At 57.7% G+C, this 17,553-nt stretch overlaps 1 protein-coding gene across 1 annotated transcript in view; it reads left to right on the top strand.

Moving 5' to 3' along the window:
- The window catches only part of ITGA3 (integrin subunit alpha 3), a 29,104-nt gene extending 11,959 nt beyond the window's left edge, over positions 1-17,145 (top strand). Inside the window, exons 5-26 of the mRNA XM_062216780.1 lie at positions 410-496; positions 900-1,107; positions 1,550-1,746; positions 3,306-3,394; positions 3,532-3,668; positions 3,832-3,918; positions 4,814-4,881; positions 4,954-5,090; positions 5,503-5,652; positions 5,743-5,840; positions 6,136-6,283; positions 6,548-6,616; positions 6,955-7,034; positions 7,117-7,194; positions 7,706-7,808; positions 7,961-8,143; positions 8,333-8,455; positions 9,149-9,262; positions 10,211-10,309; positions 15,097-15,222; positions 15,459-15,600; positions 16,179-17,145. Of these exons, the coding sequence (XP_062072764.1) occupies positions 410-496; positions 900-1,107; positions 1,550-1,746; positions 3,306-3,394; positions 3,532-3,668; positions 3,832-3,918; positions 4,814-4,881; positions 4,954-5,090; positions 5,503-5,652; positions 5,743-5,840; positions 6,136-6,283; positions 6,548-6,616; positions 6,955-7,034; positions 7,117-7,194; positions 7,706-7,808; positions 7,961-8,143; positions 8,333-8,455; positions 9,149-9,262; positions 10,211-10,309; positions 15,097-15,222; positions 15,459-15,569 (2,492 nt within the window). The 3' untranslated portion in view covers positions 15,570-15,600; positions 16,179-17,145. The remainder of the gene's footprint in view (positions 1-409; positions 497-899; positions 1,108-1,549; positions 1,747-3,305; positions 3,395-3,531; positions 3,669-3,831; positions 3,919-4,813; positions 4,882-4,953; positions 5,091-5,502; positions 5,653-5,742; positions 5,841-6,135; positions 6,284-6,547; positions 6,617-6,954; positions 7,035-7,116; positions 7,195-7,705; positions 7,809-7,960; positions 8,144-8,332; positions 8,456-9,148; positions 9,263-10,210; positions 10,310-15,096; positions 15,223-15,458; positions 15,601-16,178) is intronic.
- The last annotated feature ends 408 nt before the right edge of the window (positions 17,146-17,553 follow it).

Genomic DNA, 17,553 nt, shown 5'->3' on the forward strand with positions numbered 1-17,553 from the left:
TAAGCTGCCCAGGACCCGTTTCAGAGTCCCTGGGTTTGCACCCTGCCCCAGTACCCTAATGCAGACCCCGGGAGGCAGCACTGATGGCTCAAGTACTTGGTTCCTGCCACCCAGATAGGAGACCCGGATTGCATTCCCAGCTCCTGGCTTCAGCCTCTGGATGTTGAGGGCATTTGTGGAGTGGATCAAAGGATGGGAGCTCACTCTCTACTCCTCAAATAAATAAATAAATAAATAATTTCTTTAAAGTTAAAAAATAATAAAGAGGGAGAGATTTACAAAGGGCAAAGTGCTCATGACTCAAAGGGATTTTATTATTCTTATCTCGACTGCGGGTTGGGGGGCAGACAAGGTGCAGGAAAGGAGTGGTGACGATGCGCCCCCTCCCCCTCCCCACATCCCTGTGAAGGAAACAGCTACATGATCCAGCGGAAGGACTGGGATTTATCTGAGTACAGTTACAAGGACCCAGAGGACAAAGGAAACCTCTATATCGGTGAGTCCATCGTGGGGCCCATTTAGTGATGGGGGCTGCCCAGTCCCTGGCACACGGGTGCACTTGCTTTCAGCGTCTGGTGGAAGAGTGAGGTTAGCATGCAGTGGGGCCAGTGGCATTTAGTTCAGTTAACACACACTCGGTGACTACTACTACTGACTATGCCAGGCCCTCTTCCAAGCAAAGGTAGCAAAGTTGCTACCTTCCCAGAGCTCACAGTGTGCAGCAGGACTGGAGACTGGGAGGGAGTGTGGCTACTGGACATCCAGGGCCCACTTTCTTGCATCATCTGGAATAGCAGAATAAATAATAGGGGGGGAAGTGGGCTTTGGGGCTGGGTCAAGAGTAGCAGGGGACAAACTTTCCTGGGGATCTGGATTGATCATCTTTCTCCCTACCCCAGGGTACACGGTGCAGGTGGGCAGTGCCATTCTGCACCCCACGGCCATCACCATTGTGACAGGTGCCCCGCGGCACCGACACATGGGCGCCGTCTTCTTGCTGAGCCAGGAGGCAGGCGGAGACCTGCGGAGGAGGCAGGTGCTGGAGGGCACGCAGGTGGGCGCCTACTTTGGCAGTGCCATTGCCCTGGCAGACCTGAACAACGATGGGTGAGAATCTAAGGACATCCCCCGGGGCCAGGGAGAGAGGTGGGCGAGTACAGGCTTGCCCAAGCCAGCTCAGGGAAGTGGAGGTTTTGCACTTGCGCATTTGTTTGTGTATGTGCTGTTTGTTGAGATTTGTGATCTGACTCCACGGGAGTCTGGGTATTTGCATGTCATTTGCATGACACCTGCACTTGTTTGTGCCTGCCATTTGTACCCAGGGCTCCAGGGGATGGGGGCTGTTTGGGGTGATCTGTGCCTGTATAGCTTCCCCATGACATGTGTGTCCCACCTGGGGGGTCATTTGTTGCCATGTTCTCGTGACTGATGGCCAGGGGTGCTGCTTGCACTGCCTCGCACCTTAACACAGGTGTGGCTGTTAAACAGGAATTATGCTGCTTGCTAGGGGCCAACCTCACATGCCTGTTCCTCCCCCTCTCCTGCACAGGTGGCAGGACCTCTTGGTGGGTGCTCCCTACTACTTCGAGCGGAAGGAGGAGATAGGGGGCGCCGTCTACGTCTTCATGAACCAGGCAGGCACTTCCTTCCCTGCCCACCCCTCCCTCCTTCTTCACGGCCCCAGTCGCTCTGCCTTCGGCTTCTCCGTGGCCAGCATTGGTGACATCAACCAGGATGGATTCCAGGGTAGGAGCCAGCACCCCTCCCCCAGTCTCCCCACTGACTCAGTGCCAGCTGCATTCCAAGTCTGACAGGGCCCACAGAGGAGATGGGATGGGGCCCAACCTGCGGAGCTCAGAGCGTGATACTGGTGGGGGGAGCAGAGGGAGCAGCAGAGGGGAGCCAGTGAACCTCCTGGAGGAGGGGGTATGCGGCTGGTCAGTGGCGGCTGAGCTGAGTTCACACTGGAGAGGAGCTAGAGGCACAGAGGATAGGAGAGCCGGCTGCCTTGAAGTGCTCATTCTGGAGGGGGTTGTGAGATGGTTGGGGGTCGGCAGCAAGGCTGGAGGCAGCTCAAGAATGTAGTGTAGAAGGAGCAGATGATCGGGCTGGGATGGGTGGGAGCCGTTGGTAATAGGGGTCATCTTTAGTGCATCAGTCAAAAATGGGGCGTCAGGGAGTGATCACTGGGTTGAGCCTGGTTGTCATAGAAAGGCAGAGTTATGGAGAGAGAGAGAGAGAGAGAGAGAGAGAGAGAGAGAGAGAGGAGAGACAGATCTTCCATCCTCTGGTTCACTCCCTACATGGACACAACAACCCAGGCTGGACCAGGCTGAAGCCAGGAACCGGGAGCTTCTTCCAGGTCTCTCACGTGGGTGCAGGAGCCCAAGCACTTGGCCACCTTCCGCTGCTTTCCCAAGTGCATTAGCAGGGAGCTGGATCAGAAGTGGAGTAGCAGGGACTCACTGGTGCTCAGACACGGCACGGCAGTGTCACAGATGGCAGCCTAATCCACTGTGCCACAAAGCCGGCCCTTAGACTTTTAAGTTTTGACACTTTAAGTCCACTAAGTGTTCCGATTTTAATCCCCAGCCTAGTGTCAGACAGAGGTATGCTTCAATATCCTCCTTGCGACTCACTGTGTGACTCTGGGTTTTCTGGGTCTGTTTCCTCATCTACAAAGTGGGGATGAAATACACACCCTGCGGCAGTCTGGGGGGAGTTAAATGAGATGAATCTCAACAGCTTCCTGGCAGAGTCCCCGGTGACACACCTCCTTCTGACCCTGCCGGAAGGTATCATTAGAAGAGGTCAGGGTGTTTGGCATGCCCACATCCTATGTCAAAGCGCCTGGGTTCCAGTCCCAGCTCCATTTCTGATTCCAACTTCCTGGTAATGCACACCCTGGGAGGCAGCAGGTGATGACTTAGGCACTTGGATCCCTGCCACCCATGTGGGAGACACAGATTGAGTTCCTGGCTCCTGGCTTCTGCCTGGCCCACCGCCATCTGTTGGGCATTTAGCGAGTGAACCAGCGGATGGAAGATCTCTGTCTGTCTGTCTCTCTGCCATTCAAATGAATGAGTAAATAAAAGTTTAAAGAGGCGGGGTGTCTGGAGGTGGAAGGCGTTGTAATAAGGGGAAAGCACTTTTTTTTAAATGCTGGGCTGCTCAGAGCGCTGCAGCTGTGAGCACTGCCTGGCAGGGTGAGGTCAGCGCCACGCCAGGCTCTGTGGCCCGAAGGACAGGCAGACAGCTGCGGGGCGTGGAGGGCCTGGGTGACCCCCTCCTCTCCTCTTCCCCAGACATTGCTGTGGGAGCCCCGTTCGAGGGCTTGGGCAAAGTGTACATCTACCACAGCAGCTCCGGGGGGCTCCTCCGACAGCCCCAGCAGGTATGGATGGACGGGGATGCACCTGCTGCCCCCGCCGGCTGAGGTGGGCCTTCCCCCCTTTCCCTCACTCACCCCTTCCTTGCTGCCCTGAGCCTTACTCCCTAGAACCTCTCCCCACCACTTCCCCCTGCTCCCAGGTAATCCATGGAGAGAACCTGGGACTGCCCGGCTTGTCCACCTTTGGCTACTCCCTGAGTGGGAAGATGGATGTGGACGAGAACTTCTACCCAGACCTGCTAGTGGGGAGCCTGTCGGACCGCATCGTGCTGCTGCGGTGAGCCAGGGGACAGTGGGCGGGCTCCTTGCTCTCCTCTGTCCCTGTGTGTGTGGAGGCCTGCACCTGTCCATCGTCAGCACCAGGCTCTCGGAAGCCTGCGTCTTGGCCTTGGCCTGGGGCAAGCAGGAAGCACTGATCTCTGGTTCTGATGTCTGTGCAGGGCCCGGCCTGTCATCAACATCCTCCACCGGACCTTGGTGGCCAGGCCAGCGGTGTTGGACCCCGCGCTCTGCACAGCCACCTCCTGGTGAGCATCTCAGACCCTGCTGTGCCCACCACCCCTCCTCGTGTGTGGCAGGCGCAGGAAGGGGCCCAGTTTCCAATCCCTCCCTGGCAACTCCTGACAACCTACCTTTGGAGGTGTGATTCTGAGGTCAGCGGGGCTAGTCCTCCCTGCAAAGCAAACTTCCTCGTGGGAGATGGTGCACAGTGGCTGCAGAGGGACTGCCTGGTTCAAATCCCAGCCCAGCAGTTGCAGGGACAGGGCTGGGCTGTGGGGAATGAGGTCCCAGAGAGAAGAGGGGTGCACTTAGGTGGACGGATGTGGGGAAGGAGGGAGAGTCACCTTGTGCAAATTATCGATCTCTCTGGGTCTCAGATTTCTTGCCTGTAAAACAGAGTTCATAACTAATTCACAGGGCTGTAGTAATAAAAGAGATTATCTACCTAGAGTCCCTAGCACTGCGCCCTGTACACCCTACGTGCTCAAAGAACATGAGTTGCTCAGAAAGTGAGGACACTGATGGCTGTGACCCCCAGTCTTTGTGTAAATGAGGACATGGGGTAGAAGGCAAAGGGGGGCAGGGCAGAGAAGCAGGGGGTGGGGCATAGTAGGAGACCTGGATTCAAGACTGGTTGAGGCCACCAATCTCCTGACAACTCCAGATGGGTCTCTCTGTCCCCCCGAGCCTCAATTTCCCCTTTGGTGGCCTCTAACCTGTTTCCCATGGCTGTAGTGGAAATGGCATGGATGGGGCCAGGGACAGTGCAGATCAGCTTTGTGGACTCCTCAGTTTCGCCCTTGCCTGTCCCCAGAAGGGCACTGGTTTCCCTTTGTCCAGTACAGGGCAGAGAGCCAGGGCTGGGTATCTGCACCCTGGGGCGACCCGGCCCTCCTGTAACCGCCCCCTCCCCACCCCCAGTGTGCAGGTGGAGCTGTGCTTTGCTTACAACCAGAGTGCTGGGAACCCCGACTACAGGCGAAACATCAGTGAGTGCAGGGGCGCGGGCGCGGGGGCGCGCCTCCCGCTGGCCGCCGGCTGACCGCCCTGTCTGCCTGCAGCCCTGGCCTACACGCTGGAGGCCGATCGGGACCGCCGCCCGCCTCGGCTTCGCTTTGCCCGCAGCCAGTCAGCTGTCCTCCACGGCTCCTTCTCCATGCCCGACACGCGCTGCCAGACGCTGGAGCTGCTCCTGATGGTGAGGGGAGCGGCCTGGGAGAAGACAGTCTGTGGGGTCACAGCACCCGGCGCGAGGTAGAGGGGAGGTACCGAGCCTGGGGGTGAGCAGGACAGCAAAGGTCTTAGCGCCTCTGAGCAAACCTGAGGGACCTCTCAGCTCAGCTCTGGGAGAAGGGGCAAGTTCCGTCCCTCTCTGGGACATCAGGGCGGACCGGAAGAGCCCAGCCCCCCTTAGAGGGACCGCTGGGGAAGAGTCCCGTCTCCTCACTGCGGAGTGGCGTCAAGACGGTATAGTCTCAACTTGGCGATCAGTCCAGACGGGCCTCTGGCCGAACTGGGGGGCTGTCAGGATGGAGGGGTCCCCGGCGCCTCCCTGGGGCTCGGGCTGGTGTGAGGATTCCACTGGGGCTCAGCTCGCCCTCCCTCCCCAGGACAACGTCCGCGACAAACTCCGCCCCATCGTTATCTCCATGAACTACTCGTTACCCCTGCGGATGCCGGAGCGCCCACGCCTGGGGCTGCGGTCCCTGGACGCCTACCCCGTCCTCAACCAGGCGCAGACTCTGGAGAACCACACGGAGGTGAGCGGGGTCCGGGCCCGGCCGGGGGCCGCTGCGTGTGTGTGTGTGGGGGGGGGGCGTGCTCCCGCTCACATCCCGGCCACCCCCCAGGTCCAGTTCCAGAAGGAGTGCGGGCCGGATAACAAGTGCGACAGCAACTTGCAGATGCGGGCGGCCTTCGTTTCCGAACTGGGGCTGCCGATGAGCAGGTGGGCTCCGGGCCGCGCTGATTGGCCAAGGGATGGCGGGGCTTCATTGGCTGGCAGGATTTGGGGGCGGGGCCTCGCCGGCTAAGGGAGGAGCCTCATAGCGAGGCCAACTTGAAATAGAGGGGCGTTTTTAGACCCGGTAGGATGCCCAGAAAGGTGGCTTTCTCCTACAGGTAGGGCCTGGCTGTCCGTCCCAGGGGGTTTTCCTCCCTAGTACACCCGAGGGACGGGGGCTAGCGCTCCGGGGCAGGGCGGAGGCGGGGCTTTGGGCTGAGGCCGGGGCTCCTCCCCCCAGGCTCCAGTACAGCAGGGACGTCCGCAGACTGCTCCTGAGCATCAACGTGACCAACGCCCCGAGCCGGGAGCGGGCCGGAGAGGACGCCCACGAGGCGCTGCTCACGCTGGAGGTGCCGCCCGCCCTGCTGCTGTCTTCAGTGCGCCCGGTGAGTGCCCGCTGGCCGGCTCAGCGCCCACGCTGCGGTGCTCCGCATTTGCACCCCACCACGCACGCCATCTGCAGGTCATCCTTTGCCGCGTGCCGCCCTGCTCTGGGCTGGGCCTCGTCGCTCGCCTGCAGCTTCTCTGCTGTCTGGCGACCTCGGTTCGACTTCTCTGCCCTGTCTAGGGCTTTTGACCCTGCGCCCAGAGGGGACCGAGGACAGGGCCTCCCAGACCCCACCCTGAACCCACTCCTCTTCTTTCCTCAGGCGGGGACCTGCCAGGCTAATGAGACCATCTTGTGCGAGCTGGGGAACCCCTTCAAGCGGAACCAGAGGGTGAGCCCGGCCACGCCCTCCCAGTCTAGGTGGCTCCCAGGCTGCCCCTCCCACCAGCTCCTGTCCTTGTTTGTGCACACGTGCTTCGCAGGCTTCCTTGAAGCAAAGAGCCAGAGCCCTAGGGTGGGGGTGGAGATCCAGGTGGGGGCAGGAAAAGGCCCAGAGTCTGAGAAAAAAATGGGGCTGTGGCGGCGGGGGGGGAGGGGGGGGGTTTACATGCACACAGCTACAGCAGGCAGAGGGGAGGAAGCACCTGCCCTATCGTGCCAGCTTTTGTGTGATGTACTTCTCACGACTTCTGAGGCCCAGATGCCATCTTACATCTGACCCTGTGACAGATGGAGCTGCTCATCGCCTTCGAAGTCATCGGGGTGACCCTGCACACACGGGACCTCCAGGTGCAGCTGCAACTCTCCACGTGAGTGGCCTCAAGGAGCCAGGCCGGGCTTGGGGCCGCGGGGTCCTGGGTCTCCTTCCGACCTCCCGTATTCCCTCCCCAGGTCGAGTCACCAGGACAACCTGCGGCCCGTGACCCTCAGTCTGCTGGTAGACTACACACTCCAGGCCTCGCTCAGCATGTGGGTACTGCTCCCTCCACTGCAGACCCAGACTGCGGGCCCAAGCCGGGGTCTCCTTGTCCCCAGGGTGTCCCCTCAGCTCCTCTGACCCTCCTCCTGGCCAGGTATTCTCAGGCTCCCACTCCTCCAGGTCATGCCCCCGGGTCACCCAGGGTGATTGCTGTGACACCGCTGTAAAGCAGGGGGAGTGGACAAACCTGCCACCCTGGGCCTAAGGTGTTGGCTCCTCCCATTTCCTGGAGCTCACTGCTAAGCACCTGTGTCCATCACCTCACTGTCTTCTCACATCTGCCCTGTGACGCGTTAGCTGCTGTTAACCCCAGGGAAACCCTGACTCGGAAAAGCTCAGTTACTTGCTTGGGGCCACACTGCTGGTGGAGGCGTGGCTGGGGTTTGTATTCAGGTGTACCTGATGTCAGAGGGGTGGCAGTGCACCAGGCTCGGCACCCACCCCCTCTGCCAGTGCCCAGGCTCCTGTGCCCAGCGACTGTAGCATCTTTCCTACCCTCAGGATGAATCACCGGCTACAAAGCTTCTTTGGGGGGACAGTGATGGGGGAGGCTGGCATGAAAACTGCAGAAGACGTGGGAAGTCCCCTCAAGTATGAATTCCAGGTACGGGGGCCTGTGGAGTCCTGGTGGGGGGCTCCTGGATGGGAGAGGGGTCTGTTCGGAGCCTGGAGCCTGAGGCTGGGAAGGTTGGGGGCTTGGGGAGATGGAAGTAGCTTCCCAGGAGATAGTGACCCTGACACCTCTCGTCCCAACAGGTGGGCCCAATGGGAGAGGGGCTGGCGGCCCTGGGGACCCTCATCCTGGGTCTGGAGTGGCCCTATGAAGTCACCAATGGCAAATGGCTGCTGTACCCCACCGAGATCACCATCCATGGCAATGGGTCTTGGCCCTGCCAGCCACCTGGAGACCTCATAAACCCACTCAACCTCACTCTCTCCGTAAGTTCACCACCAGGGTCTTCCATTTGCAGCTCATTCGCAGGCTGCAGGACGAAGGCCAGTGTTTCCCCTCCCTCCCCTCATAACCTGCCCTGGGAGGCTGCCGGTCCCCTCTGTCCTCTCCCCTTTCACCACCCTGCTCCCAAACCTCCCTCTGCCTTCCCAGCAAATCTCCTCTTGCCCCTTCAGGACCCTGGGGACAGGCCACCCTCTCCACAGCGCAGACGGCGGCAGCTGGACCCGGGGGGAGATCAGGGGCCCCCGCCCATCACTCTGGCTGCTGCCAAAAAAGCCAAGTCGGAGACTCTGCTGGTGAGAGGATTGCACCCACCCTGTCCTGGGGTGCAGGGGCAGCGAGGGACGTGCAAAGCAAGGGAGAGCGGGACCCCTCTTGGGGAGAGCCCGATCTGATGAGGCGCCACGGCCCCTGCCCTCAGGAGCCTCCAGACAGAGGGGCAGACGTAGCTGCAGTCCTTAGAGGGTGCCCCACTCTGATGTGGGGGAGGGTCCAGTACAGTCTCCTCCCAAAGGTGGAGACCCTGGCTGTCTCCCAAGGACCCTGGAGGCAGATGGCTGCTCAAAGCCTTGAACTTTAGGGCTGGGGAGTGGAGAGGGGCAGGAGAATGTGTGGGCTGGGAAGGGAGGAGGAACAGGCTTGGGCGGGCTGGTAGAAGCCTGGCAGGGTGGAAAGGTGGGAGCTGGCATGAGCAGAGGCTCAGGGTGGTGGTGGGGGGCTAGGGAAGGGGTGCCAGGGCCATAGGGACCAGATTTCATGCTCTCCGTGTTCCTGGCACGATATGAGGTTGGCCTGAAGACTGTACAAACATGTAAGTGGCGGGGGATGGCAGGTCAGGGGAGCGTGCACAGTGATGGGATGACATCAGACCCCTTCCGGTCACTCAAGGGTGGGATGCAGCCCAGGAGGGGTGGCAGGTGAGGAGAGAAGCACGGGAGCCTGAGACCCGCTCTGTGTCACGTCTCGTGTTGCCCACCTGCTCACCTCAGACCTGTGCCAATGGCCGTGCCCGCTGTGTGTGGCTGGAGTGCCCCATTCCTGATGCCCCCAATGTCACCAACGTAACCGTGAAGGCACGGGTGTGGAACAGCACGTTCATTGAGGTCAGTGCCCCGGGCTGGGGGTCCCCACTGCTACCTGGCCAGATGGGGAGGCCAACAGGGAAGGGTGGGCGTGAGGCCAGGGTCCCTGCAAGGCGCTGTGTGTGCGTGCATGTGGTGGCACAGCATCGATGTCACTCCCAGTTGCGTGGCTGTGGCTGTCGCCGTGTCAGTGTTAGGTTTGCGCATCTGCCTGTGGACATATCCACGATGTTTATCTCCAGCCAAGGTCACTGTCTCCCACGTGTCCATTTTTTGGCCTCGCGTCCATTACTCTCGGTCTCAGGGCCTTTGCCCATGCCATTGCTGCCCCTGGAATGCCAGTTTCCTCTGTGCTGTCTCTGTGTGGGCCCGTTATCAGCCTCGGGGTCTCCAGCAGCTCATTTACCACCCGTGAGACCTTCTATGACATTTCCAGCTGAAAATGACCCCCTGCCTTGGACATGCACACAATGCTCTCGGAAGTGCCACTTGTCACACGGTCCTGCCAGTGACTTGGCCAGCCCACCCCCACCCCACCCCCCCCCGTGCCACCTAGACCAAATGTCTTCTGTCTGTGAATGATCTGTTCAGCTTCGTGGGCCATATGGTTTCTGTTGCCACCACTTCTGCCCCGTAGTACCCAAGCCGCGTAACCAACCAGTGAATCTGGCTGTGTGCCCAAACTACTTTGCTTCCCAAAGCAGGAGCTAGACCAGATTCTGCCCACAGGCCTGACCTAGACTCTGACCTTCATGGTCTCTGCTGGCCCTCAGCACACACAGGACCTGACACAGAAATGAATGGACAACGCACACTTGTGCATGGAGGAGGGGCCTGGCGCACAGGCCAGGGGTGCTGCTTAAGGGTGCTGCCCGGTATGAGGGCCCCAGCAGTAGGGGTGCTTGGGGTCAGGAGGGAGGCTCACAGGGGCTCCAGCTGCTTCTTTGGACCTCCCTCTTCCCCCTCCAGGATTACAGAGACTTTGACCGGGTCAGGGTGGATGGCTGGGCCACCCTGTTCCTGCGAACCAGCGTTGCCACCATCAACATGGAGAACAAGACCACATGGGTGAGTGAGCATGCTGACGGGTAACAGGCTTTGGGCTCCTTTTAGAAGCCCATGGATACACATTGGCTGTGTGGTTCTCAATTCTGTTTTTGTTTTATGGGTTTTTGTTTTTTTGATTGATTGACTTAAAAGTCAGTTACAAAGAGAGAGGGAGAGACAGAGAAAGGAATCTTCCATCCACTGGTTCACTCTTCCCAGGTAGCCGCAATGGCCAGTGCTTGGTCAGGCCAGAGCCGGGAGCCAGGAGATTTATCCAGATCTCCCACACAGGTGGCAGGGGCCCAAGAACTTGGGCCAACTTCCGCTGCTTTTCCCTAGCCGTTATCAGAGAGCTGGATGGAAAGTGGAGCAGCTGGGGGACTCCAGTGGGCACCCATATGATATTCTGGCATTGCAGGCAGTGACTTTACCCATGGCACCACAATACCGGCCCCTGGTTCTCCACTTTGACGGCACCTGGAAGCTTCTGGAGGACCTCTGGTGTCTGGACCACACCCCAGAGCAATTACCCCTGAATCTCCAGGAGTGGGGCCCCAGTGTCGGAGGGTTGAGTACCCCCAGGGCCACTAACCAGCGGCCAGGGTTGAAAGCCACTGCCATAGCTTCCTTGTCCGCACAGCAGCTCCGTGGAGATAGGGCTGGGGGTGGATCTCTGTTTTCCGCTGGGCTGAGAGCACTGAAGCCAGAGACGTGGAGTGACCTGTCCCAAGGGGCACAGCTTGTCAGGGCCTGGAGCCTGGGCCTCCAGGTGGTCATGTCCCCGATAGACATGCGAGCCTTCTGGCCACCGGCAATGAAGAGTAAGGAGCAGGATAATAAGGTAAACAAGTGAGGGCCACCGGGGGGAGCCCCACATTTGCAGATGAAGCAATTGCCTACACAACAGAAATGGCCAGAGCCAGACAATTGTCAGGGCCTGGAAGAGAAGTAGGGGAGTTCAGGAGCCTCAAGCACAATGTGGAATCCCAAGTCCCTGGGTTTCCTACACGTTGACAATAGCTCACCAAAAACACGGTGGAAAACATCCCACTCCAAGCTCACACAGCATCCAGGAATAAACATACCAATGAATGTGCCACCAAAAGTGAGGGAAAGAGGTCAGTGTGATCAAGTTCAAGTTGCCACCTCTTTCTCTCTTTTTTCAAAGATTTATTTATTTATTTTTTTTATTTGAAAGCTAGAGTTACATGGAGAGAGGGAGAGATAGAGAGACCTTCTATCACTGGTTCACTCCCCAAACTGCCAAAACAGCAGAGGCTGGGCCAGGCCAAAGTCAAGGCCTGGAACTCCATGTGGGTCTCCCTTGTGGGTGGCAGGGGCCCAAGCCCTTGGGCCATCTTCTGCTGCTTTCCCAGACACATTAGCAGGCAGCTGGATAGGAAGTGGAGCAGCTGGGAATTGAGCCAGTGCGCATATGGGATGCCGGCGTCACAGGCAATGGCTTAATCCATGGCACCACAACGCCAGTCCCAAATTGTCACATCTTCCCAAATAATCCCAGGCCTAATAGGATCAGGAAACTTGAGCAAAATTCCAAAACTTGATTCCAAGTCAGATCTTGAAGAATAAACCTGATAAAATTGAGAACAATATTTTGAAAAGGATGTGAGTGGGATATCAGGAGTCACATATAGGGAGATTCTGAATGGTTAGGTACATTTGGGGACATTTTCTAAGATAAATTAATATAATAAGAAGAGGTTGGAAAAGGGCCAAAAATACCAAGAAACAGAATGGAAATTTACTTTATGATACAAATAGTGCTTTCAATCAATAGACAAAAGTAGACTGTTAAATAGTGTTAGAACACCAGAGTTAGCAAATGCAGACAAATCCCTACCTCATGCTATAAATAAAATAATTCCATTTGAATTCAATGAAATATTTAAATGTTGAATTAAAACCCAATATGTCAAAATAAAATGCAGAGAATAGTTGAACAGTGATCTTTAATTTCAGGGAGAGTGAACTGTTATTAAACTCAGGAGTCACAGAGGAAAAAACCTGACAAACGAGACTCCATGAGAACTTAAATCTGTATATAACAAAAGCGATGGTAAAGAAACTAAAAGGGTGAATGATGTTCACTCTGTTGAAAAGTCCACAGCACATAGGACAAAGTGCAGATCCAGATTCTAATATATAGAGACAAAATGGATAAATAGGCAGTGTAATAGGGTGAAATACAAGTGACCAGCGTACTCATAAACAAAAATAACAGAAGCTAGATTTCGTGCTGCCTATCAGATCGGAAAATACTAAAAAGAATAACGCCGTCTGCCTTTGATGGGGTGGAGAGAAATGTCCCTGGCTGGAGCACACGCCGGTGGATTCTTTTTGAAGATGCATTTGTCAATATCCATGAAAAATTAAAATGCCCGTTCCCTTGGGTCCAGCGTATGGTAATAGACCTGGAGGGGGGAACAGACAAGTGTGCCGAGATGGATACGGGGCGGTATCTGAGGGCATTATTACCCCCGGTAGAACATTGGAAACCGCCCCCGTGCCTTTTAGGAGGAGACTGGTTCGAAACGTAAGGGCACATTTCCTACAGTGACTGTGCCGCCCTCAGAGGCGCTGAGGCTGATGTGGGGCACCCAACACGGAAAAGAAGCAGGGTGCAGAAAAGGGTGTGTGGCAGGAGCCCGTTCACGTGCGTGATCTGCCTGGGAGAGTCCAGAGGGAGTTACACCCAGACAGCAAAATGGCAGAACCTTTCGTCTTCATAGCATCTGCATTTAAAAAAAAATCCAAGTAATTTCAAAAGATGTGAAATCACATATAGTTAGAAAAATTCATGGATACAAAGATACTTCAAAGGGTTCATGGGAAATGGAATTAAATGATAAGTCTACTTGGATGCATGTAAGACTATTTTAAAGACTTATTTATTTTACTTGAAAGTCAGAGTTACACAGAGAGAAGGAGAGGCAGAGGAGAGAGAGAGAGAGAGAGAGAGAGAGAGAGAGAGAGAGGTCTTCCATCTGCTGGTTCACTCCCCAAGTGGCCATAACGGTTGGAGTTGCACCAATCTGAAGCCAGGAGTCGGGAGCCTCTTCCAGGTCTCCCACACAGGTGCAGGGGCCCAAGGACCTGGGCCATCTTCCACTGCTTTCCTAGGCCACAGCAGAGAGCTGGATCAGAAGAGGAGCAGCTGGGACTAGAACCAGCGCCCATGTGGGATGCCGGCACTGCAGGTGGCAGCTTTACCTGCTACACCAAAGCACCGGCCCCAACATGCAAGTCTATTTTAAAATTCAGACATAGCTTTTTGTAATTTGCATTTCCCATGAACTGTTTGAAGAGCCCTCATATACACAGATTTCAAAATGTTTGGCATCAAAATAAATTTATATTTTAATTTCATTTTCAAAGAACTTTTAAAAAAGTACCCTAGGGCCAGTGCTGTGGTGCAGTAGTTTAAAGCCCTGGCTGGCCTGAAGCACTGGCATCTCATATGGGCACCGATTCGAGTCCCAGCTGCTCCTCTTCTGATCCAGCTCTCTGCTATGGCCTGGGAAAGCAGTAGAAGATGGCCCAGGTCCTTGGGCCCCTGCACCCACGTGGGAGACCTGGAAGAAGCTCCTGGCTCCTGACTTCGGATGGGTGCAGCTCTGGCTGTTGCGGCCATCTGGGGAGTGAACCAACAGCTGGAAGACCTCTCTCTCTCTCTCCTCTCTCAGTGTAACTCTGACTTTCAAATAAATAAAAATAAATAAATTTTAAAAATTCTTTAAAAAATAAATAAAAAGTATCCTCATACATACGAGGGGGGTCTTCAAAACATTTGTGAGGCCGGCACCATGGCTCAATAGGCTAATCCTCCACCTTGCGGCGCCAGCACACCGGGTTCTAGTCCCGGTCGGGGCGCCGGATTCTGTCCCGGTTGCCCCTCTTCCAGGCCAGCTCTCTGCTATGGCCCAGGAGTGCAGTGGAGGATGGCCCAAGTGCTTGGGCCCTGCATCCCATGGGAGACCAGGAGAAGCACCTGGCTCCTGGCTTCGGATCAGCGCGATGCACCAGCTGCAGCGGCCATTGGAGGGTGAACCAACGGTAAAGGAAGACCTCTCTGTCTCTCTTTCTCTCACTGTCCACTCTGCCTGTCAAAAAAAAAAAAACACTTGGGAGAATTGCACATTATGAAAAATGTGCATGGGTTAAAATTTTTTTGCACCAAAATAAACTTACCTTTTAATTGTTTCTCTATGAAGGTTTTGAAATTACCGTGTATGTACACACACACACACACACACTCCTTTATAGGGAAATAGGATGGCTGTATATGCAATGCACTCTTCCGGGGCTTTTTTGGTAAATATTTGTGGAGCTGTGTAGCGGGTGTGGCTCTCAGCACTTCACTCGTATTAAATGCCTCTAACCTTCCCAGCAACCTGTGAGGTAGGTATTTTTGGAATTTCCATCCTGCAGACGGACAACAGAGGTTAAGTAGCTGGTGCCAGGTCACACAGCCTGTGACTAACACCGCCAAGTTCAGGTAGTCTGGCTCCAAACCCAGGCTTGCGGTCGCTGTGCCTCTGAGGTAGCCACTGTGACCCCCTTATGGGAGAGTAACGGAGATCCAGGGGGGCGGTCTGCCAAGGAGCGAGCTAGCACACAGCCCCGGGGTGTCGGTGCCGCGGGCGGAGGCTCTTTCCAGCCCCTGGCTGCCCCCTACTGGCAGCGGGTCAAACGGCAGGGTCCTAGGCCTCGTGAACCCCGGAGCGCGAGTCCCGAGCCTACGGTGGCGAACTCCTGGCTAAGACCCCTCTGCCTCCGGCCCCCCGCAGTTCTCCGTGGACATCGACTCGGAACTGGTGGAGGAGCTGCCCGCCGAGATCGAGCTGTGGCTGGTGCTTGTGGCCGTGGGCGCGGGGCTGCTGCTGTTGGGGCTGATCATCCTGTTACTGTGGAAGGTTCGGACCCCAGCCCGGCTCCTGCTCCCCAACCCCGCTCCTGCCCCCGCACCCTCCCGACCGTCCGCCCTCATCCCACCGTCCACCCTCCGCATTTGCATCCTACCCCACCCTGCCCCGTGGCCGGCCCCCTTGCCCCCCAGCTGCCAGCCACCCCCTGCAGGGCCCGGTCCCCAGTGCTGCCCGCCAGGACATCCCAGCGCCCCCTGATGGCCCTCCCGCCTCCTCCCCTGCAGTGCGGCTTCTTCAAGCGAGCCCGCACTCGCGCCCTGTATGAAGCTAAGAGGCAGAAGGCGGAGATGAAGAGCCAGCCGTCAGAGACGGAGAGGCTGACCGACGACTACTGAGGGGGGCAGCCCCCGCCCCCGGCCCACCCGGGTAACACGGCCTCCGCGCCTCCTCCCAGGGCCTCTCCCTCTGTTCTGTCTGCACTTCTTCCGCTAGGGGTCCCCCTCTGACCCCGCCTGAGATCTGGCCTCTCCCTGCCAGCCCCAGCTCTGGCTCTCCCCAGCCTCCCCTGCTGAGCCCCTAAGGCACCTGGGGCCCCAAGAAGGAGCCGTTGCCTTCTGGGGACTGGGGAGAGATCACGGCCAAGGCTGGGGGAGCTGTCCATAATCGTCCTAGACCACCGCTGACCCGCGGGACCCAGCGATTTCCCTCCGAGACAACCAGCTTGCTCACCGTCCCCAGCGCTTTCCTGGCCATGCCACCAGCACCCTGCAGCTCCCCTGTCTCCATCTGCCGCCTCCTCCCCTCTTTGCCTTCCTCGACTCCTCCTCCTTCCTCAGGGGTCTGCGCTGGGCGGCTCTTCTCCCTGTCTTGGTGCAGGGAGGTGGGGGTGCGTTTGAGGTCCTGGCTTTGCAGACCTCCAAGTTGGGGGAGGAAGCAGCCGGCCCCTCCTCCCCCTGCTCCCAAGGCTGGAAGCCAATGCTCTGTCTCTTCCCTGCCACCTCCAGTGTGACTTCTTCAAGCGGACAGGCTACTACCGGATCATGCCCAAGTACCACGCGGTGCGGATCCGGGAGGAAGAGCGCTACCCGCCTCCTGGGAGCACCCTGCCCACCAAGAAGCACTGGGTGACCAGCTGGCAGACTCGGGACCGATACTACTGATGCCCTCCCCCTGCCCACTGCCAGGGCCCCCTTCCCTCCTATTTATCATGAGTTATGCCCCTGGCTGGCTGCAGGCCACTGCTCATGGCTGACCCACAGGAGGCCTGGGCCCCGGACCTTGCAGCACCAAGCACCCTGCAGCCCTGCGCCCTGGACACAGGTGGGGCCTGCTGTTGCGGCCCATGCCTCTGCATTGCGGAGGCCACATGGACCTGCCCTGTCCCGGCCTCCACCTGTGCCAAAACCAAGCACCACCTCCACGTGGTGGTGACCCCTCCCCCACTCACACTGGATCCATCCTGGGCCACTGTCACTGGAGGGACTTGGCTGTCCAGAGGAAAACTACTGACAGGGAGCAGCGTGCTGGGACCCGTGCATTGCTGGACCTGGCCATGGAACTGCAAGGAAGGTCCTGGCAGGGCTTTCCCGGGCCACCAGCTAGGCCAGCAGGTGAAGCGGGGGTACAGAGGAAATGCCACTACTGAACTGCCACCCCGTCTGGGTCCCGGACACAGCTGGCCTGGAAAGACTGCAGTCCAGGAGGGAGGGAGCAATGCCGGAATGGAGACCCGGCCGCTCAGGCCCCACACTGCCTCCTTCCCCGGGTCCAGGGCCTGGAGTGCTGCTCCTGGCTGCCCTTGGCCTTCAGAGCCTGGCTGACTCTGCCTCCACAGGCTGCAGCCCAGGCTGGTAATCCGCCCCGCCCCCTCCCAGTCCACGGTACTGTAGCAGGGGAGCTCCTCCCCCTCCTCGTGCCTTCTTTGTACAGAGGCTTCTCATGGTGACCAATAAACAGCTCCCTGTTTGTACGCGCGGCTTCCGCCCCCTTCCCAGCCTGTGCTGTCTCCCTGCCGATGCTGAGTGGACAGCGCTGGCGTGTGTGTGTGTGTGTGTGTGTGTGTGGAGGGGGTTGGAGGGGCCCCTCCTCACTGAGATCCAGGACCTAAGATGAGGGCGGAGCTGGGATGGGATCTGGAGCCGAAGCAGAGTGTCCCAGGAGAGTGTGCTGGCCCAGGGAGGGAGCAGGGCAGAGTGGTGTGCTAAGATGGGTCTAGAAGAAGCTGGAGCTGTTCCATCAGGGAACCAGCAGGACTGGCTTGATCAGGTGGTCAGAAGGGGAAGCAGTGACCCAAAACTGCCAAGACCAGAATGGCACAGGGTCCATCCCATAGGGAGCACCCCGGGGCTGCTCAGCCCTGGGCCTACGAGCCCTGTCCTT

Source organism: Lepus europaeus, chromosome 18, assembly GCF_033115175.1.
Source record: "Lepus europaeus isolate LE1 chromosome 18, mLepTim1.pri, whole genome shotgun sequence".
NCBI lineage: Eukaryota > Metazoa > Chordata > Mammalia > Lagomorpha > Leporidae > Lepus > Lepus europaeus.